The following is a 15,197-nucleotide window of genomic DNA, read 5'->3' as shown; positions in this document are numbered from 1 at the left end:
GGCAGAGTCTTCTGATGGAGTCCACAGTTATGCCCTGGCTGGATTTTTACTGGGTTTGGATGAAGTCATCATCTCAAGAATGCTGCAGAAAGTGACTATAATATGAGCTTTGAAAGGCAGATGGAAACATGCTCCAGCCAGACTGCTGGCTCATGAATAAAATCAAGCTGTATATTTCTGAGTAATCTTCATAAGTTGTTGAACTCCTTGATATTTTAACTCTTATGCCTAAGCCATGTTATCTCTGGTTTTTGAAGCAGTCACTTCAATTGCAAAGTCTCTAAAGGACTGATAAATGACCATAAAGTTCAAAGAACAGATTTGAGGTTAATTAAAAATTAATCCACAAACATGGGGAAATGCAAAAAAAAAAAAGGTTACTATGCATCCGTCAGATTGGCAAAAACTAAAAACTCTGACAACAAATATTGCTAAGGATGTGGAACAGTGGGAATCCTCCTACCCTGCTCGCGGGAGCCTAAATTGGTTTAATACTTTGGAAAATAGAGTGGTAAGGTACAATGTCACTGTGACCTAGAAATTCCTCTGCCAGAAAAGCTCTACAGAAATGTGTGCTGGTGCATCAAGGTACATGTGCAAGAATTCGATGCAGCATTAATTTTCAGTAGCCTCGAACTGAGAGCTATCCAAATGTCCATTAATGATAGAACTGATTAAAAATATGGTATTTTCATAAAATGGAATATTACACAGTAATGAAGATTAACTCCAGCATTATGTAACAACACAGACATATCTGAGAAACATGTTGAAAAAAAGAAACCAGATGTGATAGAATAATGTATGATTACATAAAGTTCAAAAGCAAATAAAATGGAGTAATTTGTTTAAGGATATTTCCTTAGGAGGTAAACTATGAGGAAAAGCAAGGAAATGAACACCATAAAAGTCAAGATAGTGAAATCCTTTAGGGGAGATGGAGAGGCATGAGGAGGTCTCTGGGGCACTGACAGTGTTCTATTTTGGTGACCTGGGTGAGTGTTTACATAGGTGTTTATTTTCAACAATTCATTAATCTGTAAACGTAAATCTTACCTATTTTTCTGTATGTTTATCTCACAACAAAAATGTTTTGAAAAGAAAAAACCACAGTGATACAAGGCTCACTGAGTGTTTCATTTGGTTCTTTGAGCCCTGCTTAATGAAATAATTAGAATGGCTGCTAATTATCACCACCAACATTTACCCACCCTCCCCATTCCACACACACACACACACACACACACACACACACACACACACACACAATCCTCAAAGAACCAGAGTTCAAAACAGTCAGATTCCTTAAAGTCCTACTCACAGATTGTTGTTATCAGCCACAGCCCCTTCTACCATACCTGGTGGGATTCTGCTGCAGAATCATTCGAAACACAGAGGGTGCAGCAAGGCAGTAGGTAATGGGGTATTTGAAAAATGTCTAGAAAGTGAGAAGAGAAGAAATTTTAGTTTTACAGTTAAGATTTAAAATATCAATCTATTATTAACACTTTAGTTCTGATCTCCCCTCTAGGAGAGCCCATTTATTCATTTGTTAATTTCTTCAGTGTTCCTAAATTGAGCATGAATTTTGTACACAGCATGTGTCAGGTACTGTTAGGAGAGAAGCAAGAAAGTCTAAGTTGAGGGGGTGGGCAGAGAAGAAATGGAGAGGAAGTTTTGTTTTGTGAATCTAAATAGTAAATTTTTAATTTACCATTCTTACCAGTCACTATCTCCCATCTTCAATAAGAGAGACTGAAACTAAGTAAATTTAAAAGTTTATTACATTATTGTTTAAAAGTAAGCCAGAAAGAGAAGGGAAAATACCATATGCTATTACTCATATGTGGAATCTAAAAAAATAAAATAAAAAAAGGGTACTAATGAACTCATCTATAAAACAGAAACAGATTCATAGTAAACAATCTTACGGTTACCGGGGAAAAGGGGTGGGAAGGGATAAATTTGGGAGTTTGAGATCTGCAGATGTTAGCCACTATATATAAAAATAGATTTTAAAAAAACCAAGTTTCTTCTGTATAGCACAGGGAACTATATTCAATATCTTGCAATGGCCTTTAATGAAAAAGAATATGAAAACAAATGCATGTATGTATATGCATGACTGGGACATTGTGCTGTTCACCAGAAACTGACACATTGTAACCGACTGTACTTCAATTAAAAAAAGTTTATTGCAAAACATTCATAAAAATAACAAGTAGGAAATAAATCAGAATCATTAAACTTTCAAATGCTGGGGTTTTGGTAGATTTGTAGAATTAATACTATGAAATAATTCAAGCTTAAAACACACTGAGCCTTTTGGAAGATCCCTTGAAGGGGAAGGAGAATTAGACCTGGTGGAGGGAGGGGAAAGGTGGAGTCCGTGTTGTTCCTGCAGCTTTATGCTTCTGGGGCTGACAGGATGTGAGCAGAAAATGATGGAGAGGCAGATATTAATATCAGGGCAGGGAATGAGAAATGAGAGGTGCAGTCTCAGGTGTTGGAGGGACGGTCAGACGGACATAACCAACCAGCAGACAAACATGGGAGAATTAGTCTGGTAGACTCAGGGTACAGTTTTGAGAGCCACCTGAACAGATGTGCCTCCTGGAGAAATAGAAGTGAAAGAAATGTTTGGAAGGGAAGGGAGGTTGATGGTAGACCCTTGGAGGATGACAGTGTTCAGGAGTAAGCTGGGTGAAGAGGAGGTGGCTGTGGTGGGTTGAAAATGTTCTATGGAGAAATTTGATATTAAGGGAGGAAAGACGGGGTTGGTCCAATTTGTACCGGAGTGAAGACAAGGTATTTTTAGGATGGGGAATTTGGATGTGTTTATGGCTTGAGGGAGTGGAGTTAATGAAAAGGGAGAGATTGAAAATACAGGAGAGAAGGTTTAATGGATTAAAGATTAATAGAAAGGGTCTCCAAACAGAAGGGCAGGGAAAGAACACGATCCCCATCAATTGTCAGGAGGGAGTTGGACTTTGAGAGGCGAAGGGGCAGGTCTGCCTCTGAGATGGAAAGCAAAGGAGTGAGTGGAGACACAAAGACACAATTCTCAGGTGAAGAAAAATACTTTGCAGGAGTTCATGAGGGTGACCTCACTTAGCATGCTGTGTGCATAACAGCAACTGCTAACACTTACTGTGTTGTCTGTGTTCCAGTTTCAGGGCTGAAAACTGCACACACTTTTCCTGTATCATCTCATTAATATTCCCAACAATTTGTAGAGGTTGTAACCATTAAAACTCCCGTTTTACTAATAAGGAAAACTGAAGCTCAGAATGGTAAGTTTAAACCACTAATAAATGTTAAAACGTGGGATAAGAAGCTAGAGCTGTCATTTTGCAAAGGCTCTGTTTCTAATCACATCATTAGATTAAGTAACCACACACACACACACATACACACATGAAAATGAGCTCCCTGGCCCTTCTAGAGCCAGGGTCCAGAATCCAGAAGACCTGAGCTTGTTCTGGTTGCTTTAACTTCTTAAAACATATATTCCAGTTCCTGAGTCCACCAAGTCCAATCCATAGGTCTGAGGAAAGGTCTGGAATATGTGCTTTCTTGTCTATGGCCATACCACCCTGAATGCTCCCGATCTTGTCTGATCTCTGAAGCTAAGCAGGCTTGGGCCTGGCTTGTACTTGGATGGGAATATGTATTTTCTTCAAGGTTGCATCTTGATGTAATTCTGGTAACAATGACTGATTCAGTGCTTCACAATTTGGGAAACCCAGAACTAGAGTTATATTATGCTAATACACTTCTTTGCTAAATAAAATCTTTCTCAGCTGGATCTAGCTTTTGAACTTGAAAATGAGTTTCTTCCTGGAGTTTGTTGATATTAAAAGGTTAGTCTTCTTACCTGTATCATGTTCTTGGGGTCAAACGGGCTCAGATGATGGACAAAGACTGTAGACCCTGCTGTCCATGGTTCAAGCAGAGACCCCAGCATAGACATAATCCAGCCTGTGTCTGTCGGGCACCAGAAGACATCAGACGTCTTCAGCTTCAGAAATTGCCTGCTAACTCCAAAATACAGTGGCCTCAGATGCTATTCTGGCTACACAAATGCCCTTCTCTCCAGCCCCATTCCTCCAGGGTTTTGCCACTCAGTTGTTATCATTAGCATAAATACTGTCTACAAAAAGCCTTCTCTGCTCCCTGGTCTAATTAATAAGTTAAAAATATATAGAACTTGGTCTGGTTTGAATATTATTAGTTGGGGGAAGGGGAGAAGGGATAAGACTTTGGTTTAAAATTGCTTTCTTTCTTTTATATGTAAACCAGGTGTCAGCAATATATTTTTTTAAAAACATCGAAAGTCGGTTTGAACCAGGGCCCTGTGAGGAACAAGCCTATACAACTTCGTCTAAAACCAAATAATCAAATGAAGGGTTATCACAGCTTCTGCACAGACCTGGGTTCAAATAGTGGGATACTTTCCCAGGGTTGAGCCTGTTGCTACAGGTCCCAGAGTAACAGCATGTTAGAAATTTTGCAACAAGTCTCAAGGGCAGGAGCACATAAACAACGTTTTTTTCTTGGGAAACCATGATGGCTACAGCTTCAGCCTCTAGGTTTGCTCTAGGCTGGGGCAGCAGCTTGGTGTGGCTTGGTTCCAGTTTCCTAACAGCTCATGACTGGGGAAACGCCAAGCCTGATTTGTTCACAGTTGAGGAGAGGAGAGGACCTGTCACTGCAGGTCACATTGCTGAAACATTTTATCTTTCCCCACCAAACCCTGAAACACACAATGGTCTGTGGTTTCTGTGGTTTGCAGATCCCACATTTCCTCCACACCTCCTGTGCAGGTGCTCAGGCGGGACCCAAATGTGCCTCCTTTGTCATTCAAGTGCCTGTCAGCAAACACTTAGACCTAGCCTACGTCTCTCACGCCATCAGGGGTCTGAGCCAAAGAGATCAGAAAGGAGAAACAGGATGGGGTCATTTCCATTTAGAGTTCCTTTTCCAGCACATACACAAACACACTCCACCCCAGATCTGAGTGCCAGCCTCTAAGCTGGTACCCTCTTTCCTACCAGGAAGGTAAGAAGGATCGTAAAGCAAGTCCATGGCTGTGTTTTGTCATCTTGGGGAGGCCTGAGGTCCCACTGGTGAAGAAGACAGCCATTGGGTCCAGGGTCTTTGACTTAATACAAACGTGATCTGGAGATGCTGATCTGCAAAGGGATTCAATACAAGAGGAGAGAAGTCATGTTTCCTGTTTTTCCATCCTCTGGCGAAGCAAAAGAAACAATATGAAACTTGGAAAAGACTTGGAGAAAATTGAGGTTTGCAATACTGGAGGAAAAACTCCTAGTATTAGTCATCAAACAAAGTTTATAGGTGACCTGGATCAGTGGACTGATATTTCTTCATTTTAAAATGGGGAAAATATGGTGGATTATTTTTTAATTTAACAAACATTACAATAGCATTTACTATGTTTCCAGACAACACCCTAAATGATTTACTAATAAGAACTCATTCAATCTTCAGAGCAACCCTAAGAGGTGAGTACTGCTCTTATGTCCATTTTACAGATAAGGAAACTGAGGTTCAGAGAGGTTAGGTAACTTACCTAAAGATATATAGCCAGCAAGTTGCAGAGCCAGGATTCAAACTCAGACAGTCTGACCCATACACTATGTTTTTAGTCACACTGCTAAACTTGTTTTTTTACACAAACTAGATTTACAGGAATTTAACCCCATAAGTTTGGTGAGCGAGGTGGGGAAGAGAAAGCTACGGAGAATGAGAGTGAAAGAAATACGTACATCTGCCCTGGCATGGGCTGGAGATGACAGATAGAATTTGTAGTTTCCTCAGTCTGCCTTGATTCTTGGGAGCTTCTCCTGGACTGAGTCTCTCTAAATGCAAGCTTCCTTTGTCTTCAGTCAGAGCGACTGCAAATAATATCAGTGCTAGAGGAAACACTGGTTCTTGCTGAGATATGATACCATATTGACTCTAGGCAATTTAGGGGAGTTTTAATGAGTATTCTTTATTTAAGCTACTTTGATTTAATTCTCTGACTTTAGAATCTAGCATAAGATATGATTTCACTGTAATATTTGCCTTAGAGAGCTTTAAAAACTGAGGAGTTACTTCAAGAAAACAAATCCAGCATGGTTTGTGTGTGACTTGAAAAATGACTGAAGGCTTGCAGAATCAGAGTTTTGGAGGTGGAGAGGGTCTTTCTTACCACCGACACTTCCTTAGCTTCCTTCAAGTTGTCCCTAGAGGCACCCACCCTCCTAGGAGATGGGAAGTGTTTGCTCCCAAAGCTGCCTGAGGCTCCCACAGCCTCAATTTTTCCCTCAATCTCACTTCACCTTGAAAATTCATCTTCTTCACATATTTTTTAATAAAGAATGATATTTCAGATTCCCCACCTACAAAGAAGATGCAACACTACAACCCTCTGACTTCACACATCTCCTTTGCACAGGGGCAGATTATATTTTAGTGAGAGAGGCATGGAAATTCAATTTCCTGATTTTACAGATAAAACATTCACAGCCAAGAGAGGATAAGGAACTAGTCCAGGGTCAGTAATGTAGCTCGGAAGAGGTTTTAGGCTTTAGACCTGGTCAGCTTCCTCCCACTGGCTGCTTGTCTACCAGCACTTGGGACTGAATAGCCTTCTGCTAGTCCTCAGAAAACACATTCATGAGACCAGAAACTCACTTAATCAATGATCGGAAGTCCAGCCACCCTTTACAGCTCTGGTCGGACACCAGGAGCTTGGTTTTCAGACCAGGATACTCAGAGGCCAGAGAATCCACCACTGGAGCAAGCGTATCCGTGGTCACGATGCCCTTAGCTTTAGAGGCTTGTAGTCGGTAGACAATATCTTTGGCCTTCATCTGGGTGGTCCCTGGCATGAAGATGATCCCTAAGGATGAGAAAGAAGTTCTTTAGGTTTCTCTGTCACAACCTTGGGCTTCAGACCTGGTTTATCTGCATAGAAATTCCCTAACCTCTTGCTATGCAAAGTGTGGTCCACAGACCAGCAGCATCAGCACCGCGTAGGACGCAGAATTTCACACCCCACCCCAAACCTACTGAATCAGAATCTGTATTTTAACGACATCTCCAAGTGATTCCTATGCACGTTGAAATGTGAAAATCCTGCCCTAGCCTTTTCTACTCTAGATGGATCTAGCCACTAGACAGGTGAATCCTACTTCATACAACTTTACACAGGATCTGGGAAAGATGCAAGCAAAATGGTGTCCTCGACCCAAGGACTAGCTACATCCCTGCCCCCATTTTTCTCCTCTCACTTACCTTCTCTGTCAGTCCCTTGTATCATCTTGAATTTCCTCTTTCCTTCATTCTTCATTCCCAAAGTAAACTACGTTGTCCTTTGAACTTTTCTACCTTCCCTTCCATCTTCCATCACCAACAATGAGTTCAGGTATCTGGGTGCCCCTGCTGCATTCTACTCTCTCCAGCAGATGCCCTGTCCTGAATCTTTCTACTGCCCACCTTCCAAATTATTACCTGCTTAAGTTCCACGGAGCAGTGACTTTTTCCCCTCCACATTTCTTCCCCTTGCTAACACCTGTGCCCCCTCTCCAGAAAAACACCACACTCCCCATCTTGACATCAAGGGCACTGCCCACTCTCGACCTTTTCCACGCACAATTCTGTTCTCTATTTCAAAATGTCCATTCTTCATATAGGCTACTCCTGACTCTAAGCATTTCCATGTGCTATGCCCATTCTTGGGATTTCATTCTTTTGCCTCTATTAACTTTTCAATTCTTCTTATCCCAGGGGTCGCAGATCAGGTCTTGGATTTCTCATGGGCCATCTATTAACTCTCTGAGTGACATGGACCTCTATACTCCCTCTACCATTGCTATTAATTCTTGATTCCATATGACCTTGACAACTATTTGGGAGAGAAGATGAGAGAGACTATATGTGCAAGAGCATGACAGATTGTTGTATGAACATGCATGATAGAACAACTGAAGTAATTAAAAAAAAAAAGAATCCATGAATCCCATAGTGATTACATAGATCAGTAGATAGATAAGCCATCTATCTACTTATCTACAGAAGAATGCCAACTAGTAAGTGTGGAGGGAATGATATAAATGGAAAGTTCTCATATAAAACTACAATTATAATATTCAGTTCAGTCAAGATTCATCAACGGATTCTCAAACCATAAAGGGAAAGACAGCTGGGGAACAGGATATTCACGGAGCCTCATAAATATTACATGACAGATTTGTTACTAACTACAAAGGGGTGCCTTTACCAAGGTGGATACAACCTTTCTAAAGGGATAAAATAGCATCACAGATGCTGGGACAAACAAACATCATATATCCCTGATGTGATGCACTGGGAAAGACGAAATGTTACCCTTCTAGTACTTGTGCTAAAAATGTTTACCTGAATGTAATCATGAATAAAGGGTCAGAAATGCGAATTTTGAGGCACCTTCTGCAAAGCAACTGGCCCAGACAAGGCAAAAATGTCATTCTCATGTAGAAAAGGCTAGACACACATCCTAGATTAAAGGACTACTAAATGCAATGCATGATTCTCAATTGGATTTTTGATTCAAACAGAAAAATGTTATAAAGGACATCATTGGGCCAATGAGGAATTTTGATTATGAATGCATATTAGGTAACTATATTTTTAAACTTTTATTGAAGTCAATTTACAATGTTGTGTTAATTTCTGGTCGACAGCATAGTGATTCATTTTCATATTATTTTCCATTATAGGCCATTAAGAGGTATTGAATAGAGTTTTCTGTGCTATACAGTAGGACTTTTTGTTAATCTATTTTATATATAGTAGTATCTACAAATCCCGAACTCCCAGCTGGTCCCTCCTCACTCTCTTTCCCTCTGGTAACCATAAGTCTGTTTTCTATGTCTGTGAGTGTGTCACTGTTTTGTAAATAAGTTCACTCATGTCTTCTTCTTCTTTTTTTTTTTTTTTTTTTTTTTTTTTTTTAGGATTCCACATATATGTGATATCATATGGCATCCTTCTTTTTCTTTCTGGCTTATTTCACCTAGTAGGATGATCTCCAGGTCCATCCGTGTTGCTGCAAATGGCATTATTTTATTCTTTTTTTATGGCTGAGTAGTATTCCATTGTGTATATACCACAATTTCTTTATCCAGTCATCTTTCAATAGACATTTAGGTTGCTTCCATGTCTTGGCTATTTTAAATAGCGCTGCTATGAACATTGGGGTGCATGTGTCTTTTCAAGTTAGAGTTCCCTTTGAATGTATGCCTAAGAGTGGGATTGCTAGATCATATGGTAAGTCTATTTTTAGTTTTTTTGAGGAATCTCCATACTATTTTCCATAATGTCTGCACCAAACTACCAACAGCCTAGGAGGGTTCCCTTTTCTCCACACCCTCTCCAGCATTTATTGTGGAAACCTGTGTGTAAAACAATGAAGTTAGAATACTCTCTGCTGTTGTCTATCACTTGTTATGGGGGCTTACAGAGCTTGTTAACAGTGGGGCCTTTACGGCCAGGGAATGCCCTGTGAGTGAAGGCAGTTGCTATGACAACAACCCTCTCCTCCCTGTGTGAGAGTATGTTAACAACAGAGACTTTCCAGCCAAGCCACACCCTGCAGGCAGTGTTGTGGCCCTCCTGTCATGTGCACCAACCGTGGGGCTTTCTATGGCAGACCCAGGCTATTTTGCACAAACTCTCCACCTCAACCCATACCACGCTGAAGCCCCTGAGGCTGCCTCTGTGCTATTAACCCCAGTCTTCTCACCGAGTCGGTTGTCTGGAGCCCAAGCTCCAGCATCCAATCCCGGCACACGCCACCTGGTTCGCACATCAGTCTAGGGACTGCATGGACCGTCTGTGCCATTTTCCCTCCATTCTGTCTGCTGCAGAGTGGCTCCAGTGCTCTCCTCCATGCCTCTGAAGCCCTCCTTCTAGCTCAGCTTACCTCCCCACTGGAGAAAGGGCTCCCCAGAGTGAGGGTGCCTTTCCTCTTTCACTACTCCATCCCTGAAGGGACGGTCCCATCCCAATTTCCTTTTCCTCTTCTTCTTTCTCTCATACCCAGTTTTGTGATGATTTTCCTTGTAGTTCCACTTGTACAAGATCTTCTGCCAAAGTTCATTAGGTATTCTGAGAGCAGTGTTCCACATGTAGATGTATTTTTGATGTATCTATGGGAGGAGGTGAGCTCCACATCCTTCTATTCTGCCATCTTGAAGCTGATTCTCAGGTAACTCTATTGCAGCAGTGTTAAACTCCTTCTGTGTTAACTCTATTGTGGTTCTATAAGTGGACTGTCTTGGATCTTAGCAGATGTGTGTTCAGGGGTATCACAATGTCTGCAACTGATTCTTAAATGACTCACTGGTGGAGAAGGGCTCAAGCATGGCAAAATGTTAACAATTGATGAATCTTTAAAAAAAAGTGGTAAAAATGTCTGAGCTCGTGCAAGAGAAAGTGTGTGTGTATAAATGAGAGGGAATTAAGACATTGTTTGAGAGTGTGTGAGTGTAAGAATGAGAATGAGTATAATTATAGTTGAGAGAGTCTGAGAAAAAGAAAGACTGTTAAGAAGAGAAAAGGTAGGGAAGAGAAAGTACCTGATATTTCAGGACCAGCTGGCTTGAGGCCAGCCCTAAGGTCTACTGGGGTCCCTTGGGCTCACTGACCTGTTCGGATGCAGCCTACGGCCACCAGCCACCACTCGGGCACTCGAGGTAGAATCAAGGCTAGATAGTCTCCCTCCTGCAGACCACAGGTCTGTGTCAAGACGTTGGCCGTACGACGGGTTAAGTCTGTCATCTCTCTGAAGCTCCACTTCAGTTCATCCCCTTGATTATTCACCCACCACAGGGCTGGGTTGGGACCTCTCTTGCCCTCCTGGTTAAGATCAAACGTCACATGTTACTTCCTGCTTTGAAGGAAAGGGGCACTAATTTGGCCAATCCACTAACATAGTTACATTCCAGTGTGAGTACAGCTCAAGGACTGAGATCCCATTTTAAAGCATTTGTAGAGCCAAAAGAAACTGGGGGGAGGTGTGATCCAGCCGACTTCTGGTCTACTGTAGTCCCCTTCTCTCAGATCACATGAAAAGCCTTCATATCACCTGTTGGAGCCTTAAAATTTTATTCCTCCATGTGTCTCTCTTAGTTCCATATGGACAGTAGGTGTTTCTCTGTGCCTCAGTTTTCTCACCTATAAAATGGGTATAATAATACTACCTAGAAAGTAATAAAGTTTAAATTAGTTATTTTTAAAAGTAAAGTAATAAAGTTTAAATTAGTAATTTTTAAAAGTAAAGTATATATAACAGTGCCTGGCATGCAGTAGGTGCTCAGTAAAATTGCTTTTATTATTATTACAACAAAATGAAAGAGGATAATTTAATTCCTGAATATTTGGGGAAAATGTCTTTTAAAATTAAGGTACCTCTAGAGATGCAAGATGTCAGACTAGGAAGCTTCAGGCCCTTGTTCCCTCACAAAAACATCAAGAAAATAAAAATAAACTAAGATAGCTTTGTTGAAACTCTAGAAACAGTCAAGGGTGTGTAGCAACCAACAAGTGCTCAAACAGTGAAAACACACAATCAAAATGGCAAGACATTTTGTGGTGTGTTTTGCTCACTCTTGCACCACCTCCTCTCTGCTGTGGTGCAGTTCAGGAGGAAGGTACCCAGTTCTCAGCCTCTCCTGTGGGATAGATGGGAAATATTGAAACTTGTTTGCAACAATATGGCTTTTTTAGTGGAGGCTGCATGAGGAACTGGTTTCTGTCTTGTCTGACTTGGAGCTCATATGGGAATGATAACATCATTTGAATACCAGGTTGTAGCTATATAAAAGCAGTGGCAGGTGTCACACTGTGTGGAAACTGTAGACCTGAGGTTACCTATAGGAAGAGACTACAGAGAGAGGAATATAATAGAACATCTAAGGTCCCAAGAAGAAGCAGGTATGAGACTTAAAAAAAAAATATGAAAAGCAGTCATGTGTATGTGAAAACTAGGGGAAAAAGCAAATGTATAAGCCCAGGAAAGACATGTACCAGACAGGGCCTAAGAAGACCTTAAGTTTTCATACTGGGCAGATTACTGAAAGTCTTTCCCTCCATGGAGACAGTCTGCAAAGATGGAGAGAAGCAGCTGGATTTTTTTTTTTTTAAATATTCAATTTTCAACAACAGATCACAAGGCTTACAAAGAAAAAGAGAAACATAGCCTATTCAAAGTAACAAAATAAATCTCCAGAAACTGACCCTAAAGAGACATAGGCTTCAGGTCCTGGACAAAGATTTTAAAATAACTATCATATATATGTTGGAACAGCTGAAGGAAAACACACACAAAGAACTAAGCAAATCAGGTAAATGATATATGAAGAAAATGAGAATGTCAACAAAGATATACAAATTATTAAAAAGAACCAAACAGAGATTCTGGAGCTGAAAAATAGAATAACTGAATTGAAAACTTCACAAATGGGCTCAACAGCAGACTTGAGCGGGAAGAAGAAAGAATCAGTAAACTTGAAGACAAGTTATTTAAAATTATTGAGTCCGAGGAGCAAAAAGAAAAATAAATGAGGAAAAGTGAACAGAGCCTAAGGAATTTATGGGCACAAACAAACAGACCAATATACATATTCTGGGAGTATTAGAAGGAGAAGAAAGAGAGGAAACGGGACATAGAACTTATTTGAATAATTAATGGCTGAAAACTCCTCAAATTTGAGGAAAGGGATGTATACGTAAGTGCAAGAGGCTCAGTGAACTCCAAACAGGAAAACCCAAAGACACCCACACAGAGACGTATTACAATCAAACTATAAAAGACAGAAAAAATCTTGAAAGCAGCAGAGGAAGAGTGACTCATCATGTATAAGAAATTCTTAATAAGCTTATCACTGGATTGCAGGCCAGAAGACAGGCAGGTTGTATAGTTAAAGTTATGGGGAAGGAAAAATATTGTCAACCAGAAATTGTGTATCTAGCAAAACTACCCTTCAAAAATGAGGGAGAAATTCAGACATTCTCAGACAAAAAACATTGAGGGAGTTTATTACCACTAGACTTTCTCTGCAAGAAATATTAAAAAGAGTTCAAGTTGAAGCGAAAATACATTAGAGAGTAACTTGAATACAAAAATAAAATTCTTTAATAAAGATACATACACAGAGAAATATAAAAACTAGTATTATTATAATTCTGGTTTATAAATTTACTTTTTATTCTTTCACAGTATGTAAAAGATAAAAGCATAAAAACAGTTGATTATAAATCTATAATGGGTACACAATATGTAAAGATGAGTTTGTGACATCAATAACATCATGTGGGGAGGTGAGAGGAAGCTGGAAACGAGTAGGGTTTTGTATGTGAATAAAGTTAAGTTCTTATTAGTTCAAAATAGATTGTAATGACTTTAGAATATTATATGTAATCCCTATGGTAACCACAAAAAATTATCTACAGAATATACACAAAAGGCAATGAAAAAGAAATGAGAGCATACTACAAAAAAATCAATTAAACACAAAGGAAAGCTCATGAATTGGAAGAATTAACATTGTTAAAGTGGCCATAGTTCCAAGGCAATCTACAGATTTAATGTAATTACTATAAAAACAGCAATGGCATTTTCCACAAAACTTGGAAAATTTCTATAATTTTCATGGAAATGCACAAGACCTCAAATAGCCAAAAAAAAAAAAAAAAAAAAAAACCCAAAAAACAAAAAACCTTGAGAAAAAAGAACAAAGCTGGAAGTATCTTGCTCTCTGATTTCAAACTATACTACAAAGCCATAGTAATCAAAACAATATGTTACTGGTACAGACAGACATAGATCAATGGAAAAGAATAGAGAGTTCAGAAATAAACCCACCCTTAACATGTTCAATTAATCTACAACAAAGAGGTATGATTATACAATGGGGAAAAGATAGCCTCCTCAATAAATATTTTGGGAAAACTGGACCCCTATGCAAAAGAATCAAACTAGAATACTTTCTCATACTATATACAATAATAAACTTAAAACAGATTAAAGACTTAAATATAAGGCCTGAAATCATAAAACTCCTAGAAGAAAACATAGGCAGCATATGCTCTTTGACATTGATCTTTGTACTATTTATTTGGATCTGTTTCCTCAGGCAAGGGCAACAAAAGCAAAAATAAATGGAACTACATCAAAATAAAAACCTTTTGCACAGTGAAAGAAGCTATCAACAAAACAGAAAGGCAGCCTATTGAATAGGAGAAGATATTTGCTAAAGATGTATCTGATTAGGGGTTAATATCAAAATAGAATATTACTGAGCCATTAAAAAGAATGAAGTCTTGGCATTTGTGACAACGTGGATAGAACTAGTGGATCTTATAGTCAGACAGAGAAAGCAAATATCATATAATTTCACTTACACGTGGAATCTAAAAAACAAGTAAATGAACAAAAATAACAAAACAAACAGACTCCTAGATACAGAAAACAAACTGGTAGTTGCCAGAGGGGAGACGGTTGGGGGATGAATGAGATAAGTGAAGGGGACTAAGAGGTCACAGACTTACAGCTAGAAAATAAGTAAGTCACAGGGATATAATGTATAGAATAGAGAATGTAGTCAATAATATTTTAATAGCTTTGTATGGTGACAGATAACTAGACTTATCATGTGATCATTTTGAAATGTATAAAAATATTGAATCACCTATGTTGTACACTTATTATTTTTTATGTGAGTCAACCATACTTCAATTAAAAAACTAAAGATGAGATCAGAAAAGAAACTCAAAATACATTAAAGACTTAAATATAAGACCTGAAACCTCACTTCTTTAGATAAAACTTACAATTTTTTTCTAAATTAGACAGTAATTACCTTTGCTGGATGTAGATTATAGCCAAACAAATTATTTTAAATATGTCTACATATCTAATTGATTGTAATTTAACTTACAAAGAAAGTGGTTTACATATAACTTACTATGATAAATGGCATGTTACTCTTTTGTAAATTGCCATTGATAAGAAATATGTATACTTCTTACAGGCTCATCAAATGATATGCCAAACTAGGAGACACAGTTACTGAGTATCAATTCATATGGATTAACTAAATGAATAGGATTGTTACTAATTACTTATATAAAATCATAGATTT

At 39.1% G+C, this 15,197-nt stretch overlaps 1 protein-coding gene across 4 annotated transcripts in view; it reads right to left on the bottom strand.

Moving 5' to 3' along the window:
- Window positions 1–15,197, bottom strand: part of ACSM1 (acyl-CoA synthetase medium chain family member 1) — a 30,561-nt gene that overhangs the window by 9,248 nt on the left and 6,116 nt on the right. For all 4 annotated transcript variants that reach the window (XM_010982569.3, XM_010982570.3, XM_064478487.1 and 1 more), the window contains 5 exons: window positions 10,701–10,911; window positions 6,706–6,913; window positions 5,055–5,195; window positions 3,878–4,037; window positions 1,359–1,438 (listed from right to left, as the gene is read on the bottom strand). In XM_010982569.3, the coding sequence (XP_010980871.3) occupies window positions 1,359–1,438; window positions 3,878–4,037; window positions 5,055–5,195; window positions 6,706–6,913; window positions 10,701–10,911 (800 nt within the window). The remainder of the gene's footprint in view (window positions 1–1,358; window positions 1,439–3,877; window positions 4,038–5,054; window positions 5,196–6,705; window positions 6,914–10,700; window positions 10,912–15,197) is intronic.

This window comes from Camelus dromedarius, chromosome 24, assembly GCF_036321535.1.
Source record: "Camelus dromedarius isolate mCamDro1 chromosome 24, mCamDro1.pat, whole genome shotgun sequence".
Taxonomy (NCBI): domain Eukaryota; kingdom Metazoa; phylum Chordata; class Mammalia; order Artiodactyla; family Camelidae; genus Camelus; species Camelus dromedarius.
This window is presented reverse-complemented; position numbering and strand designations above follow the sequence as displayed.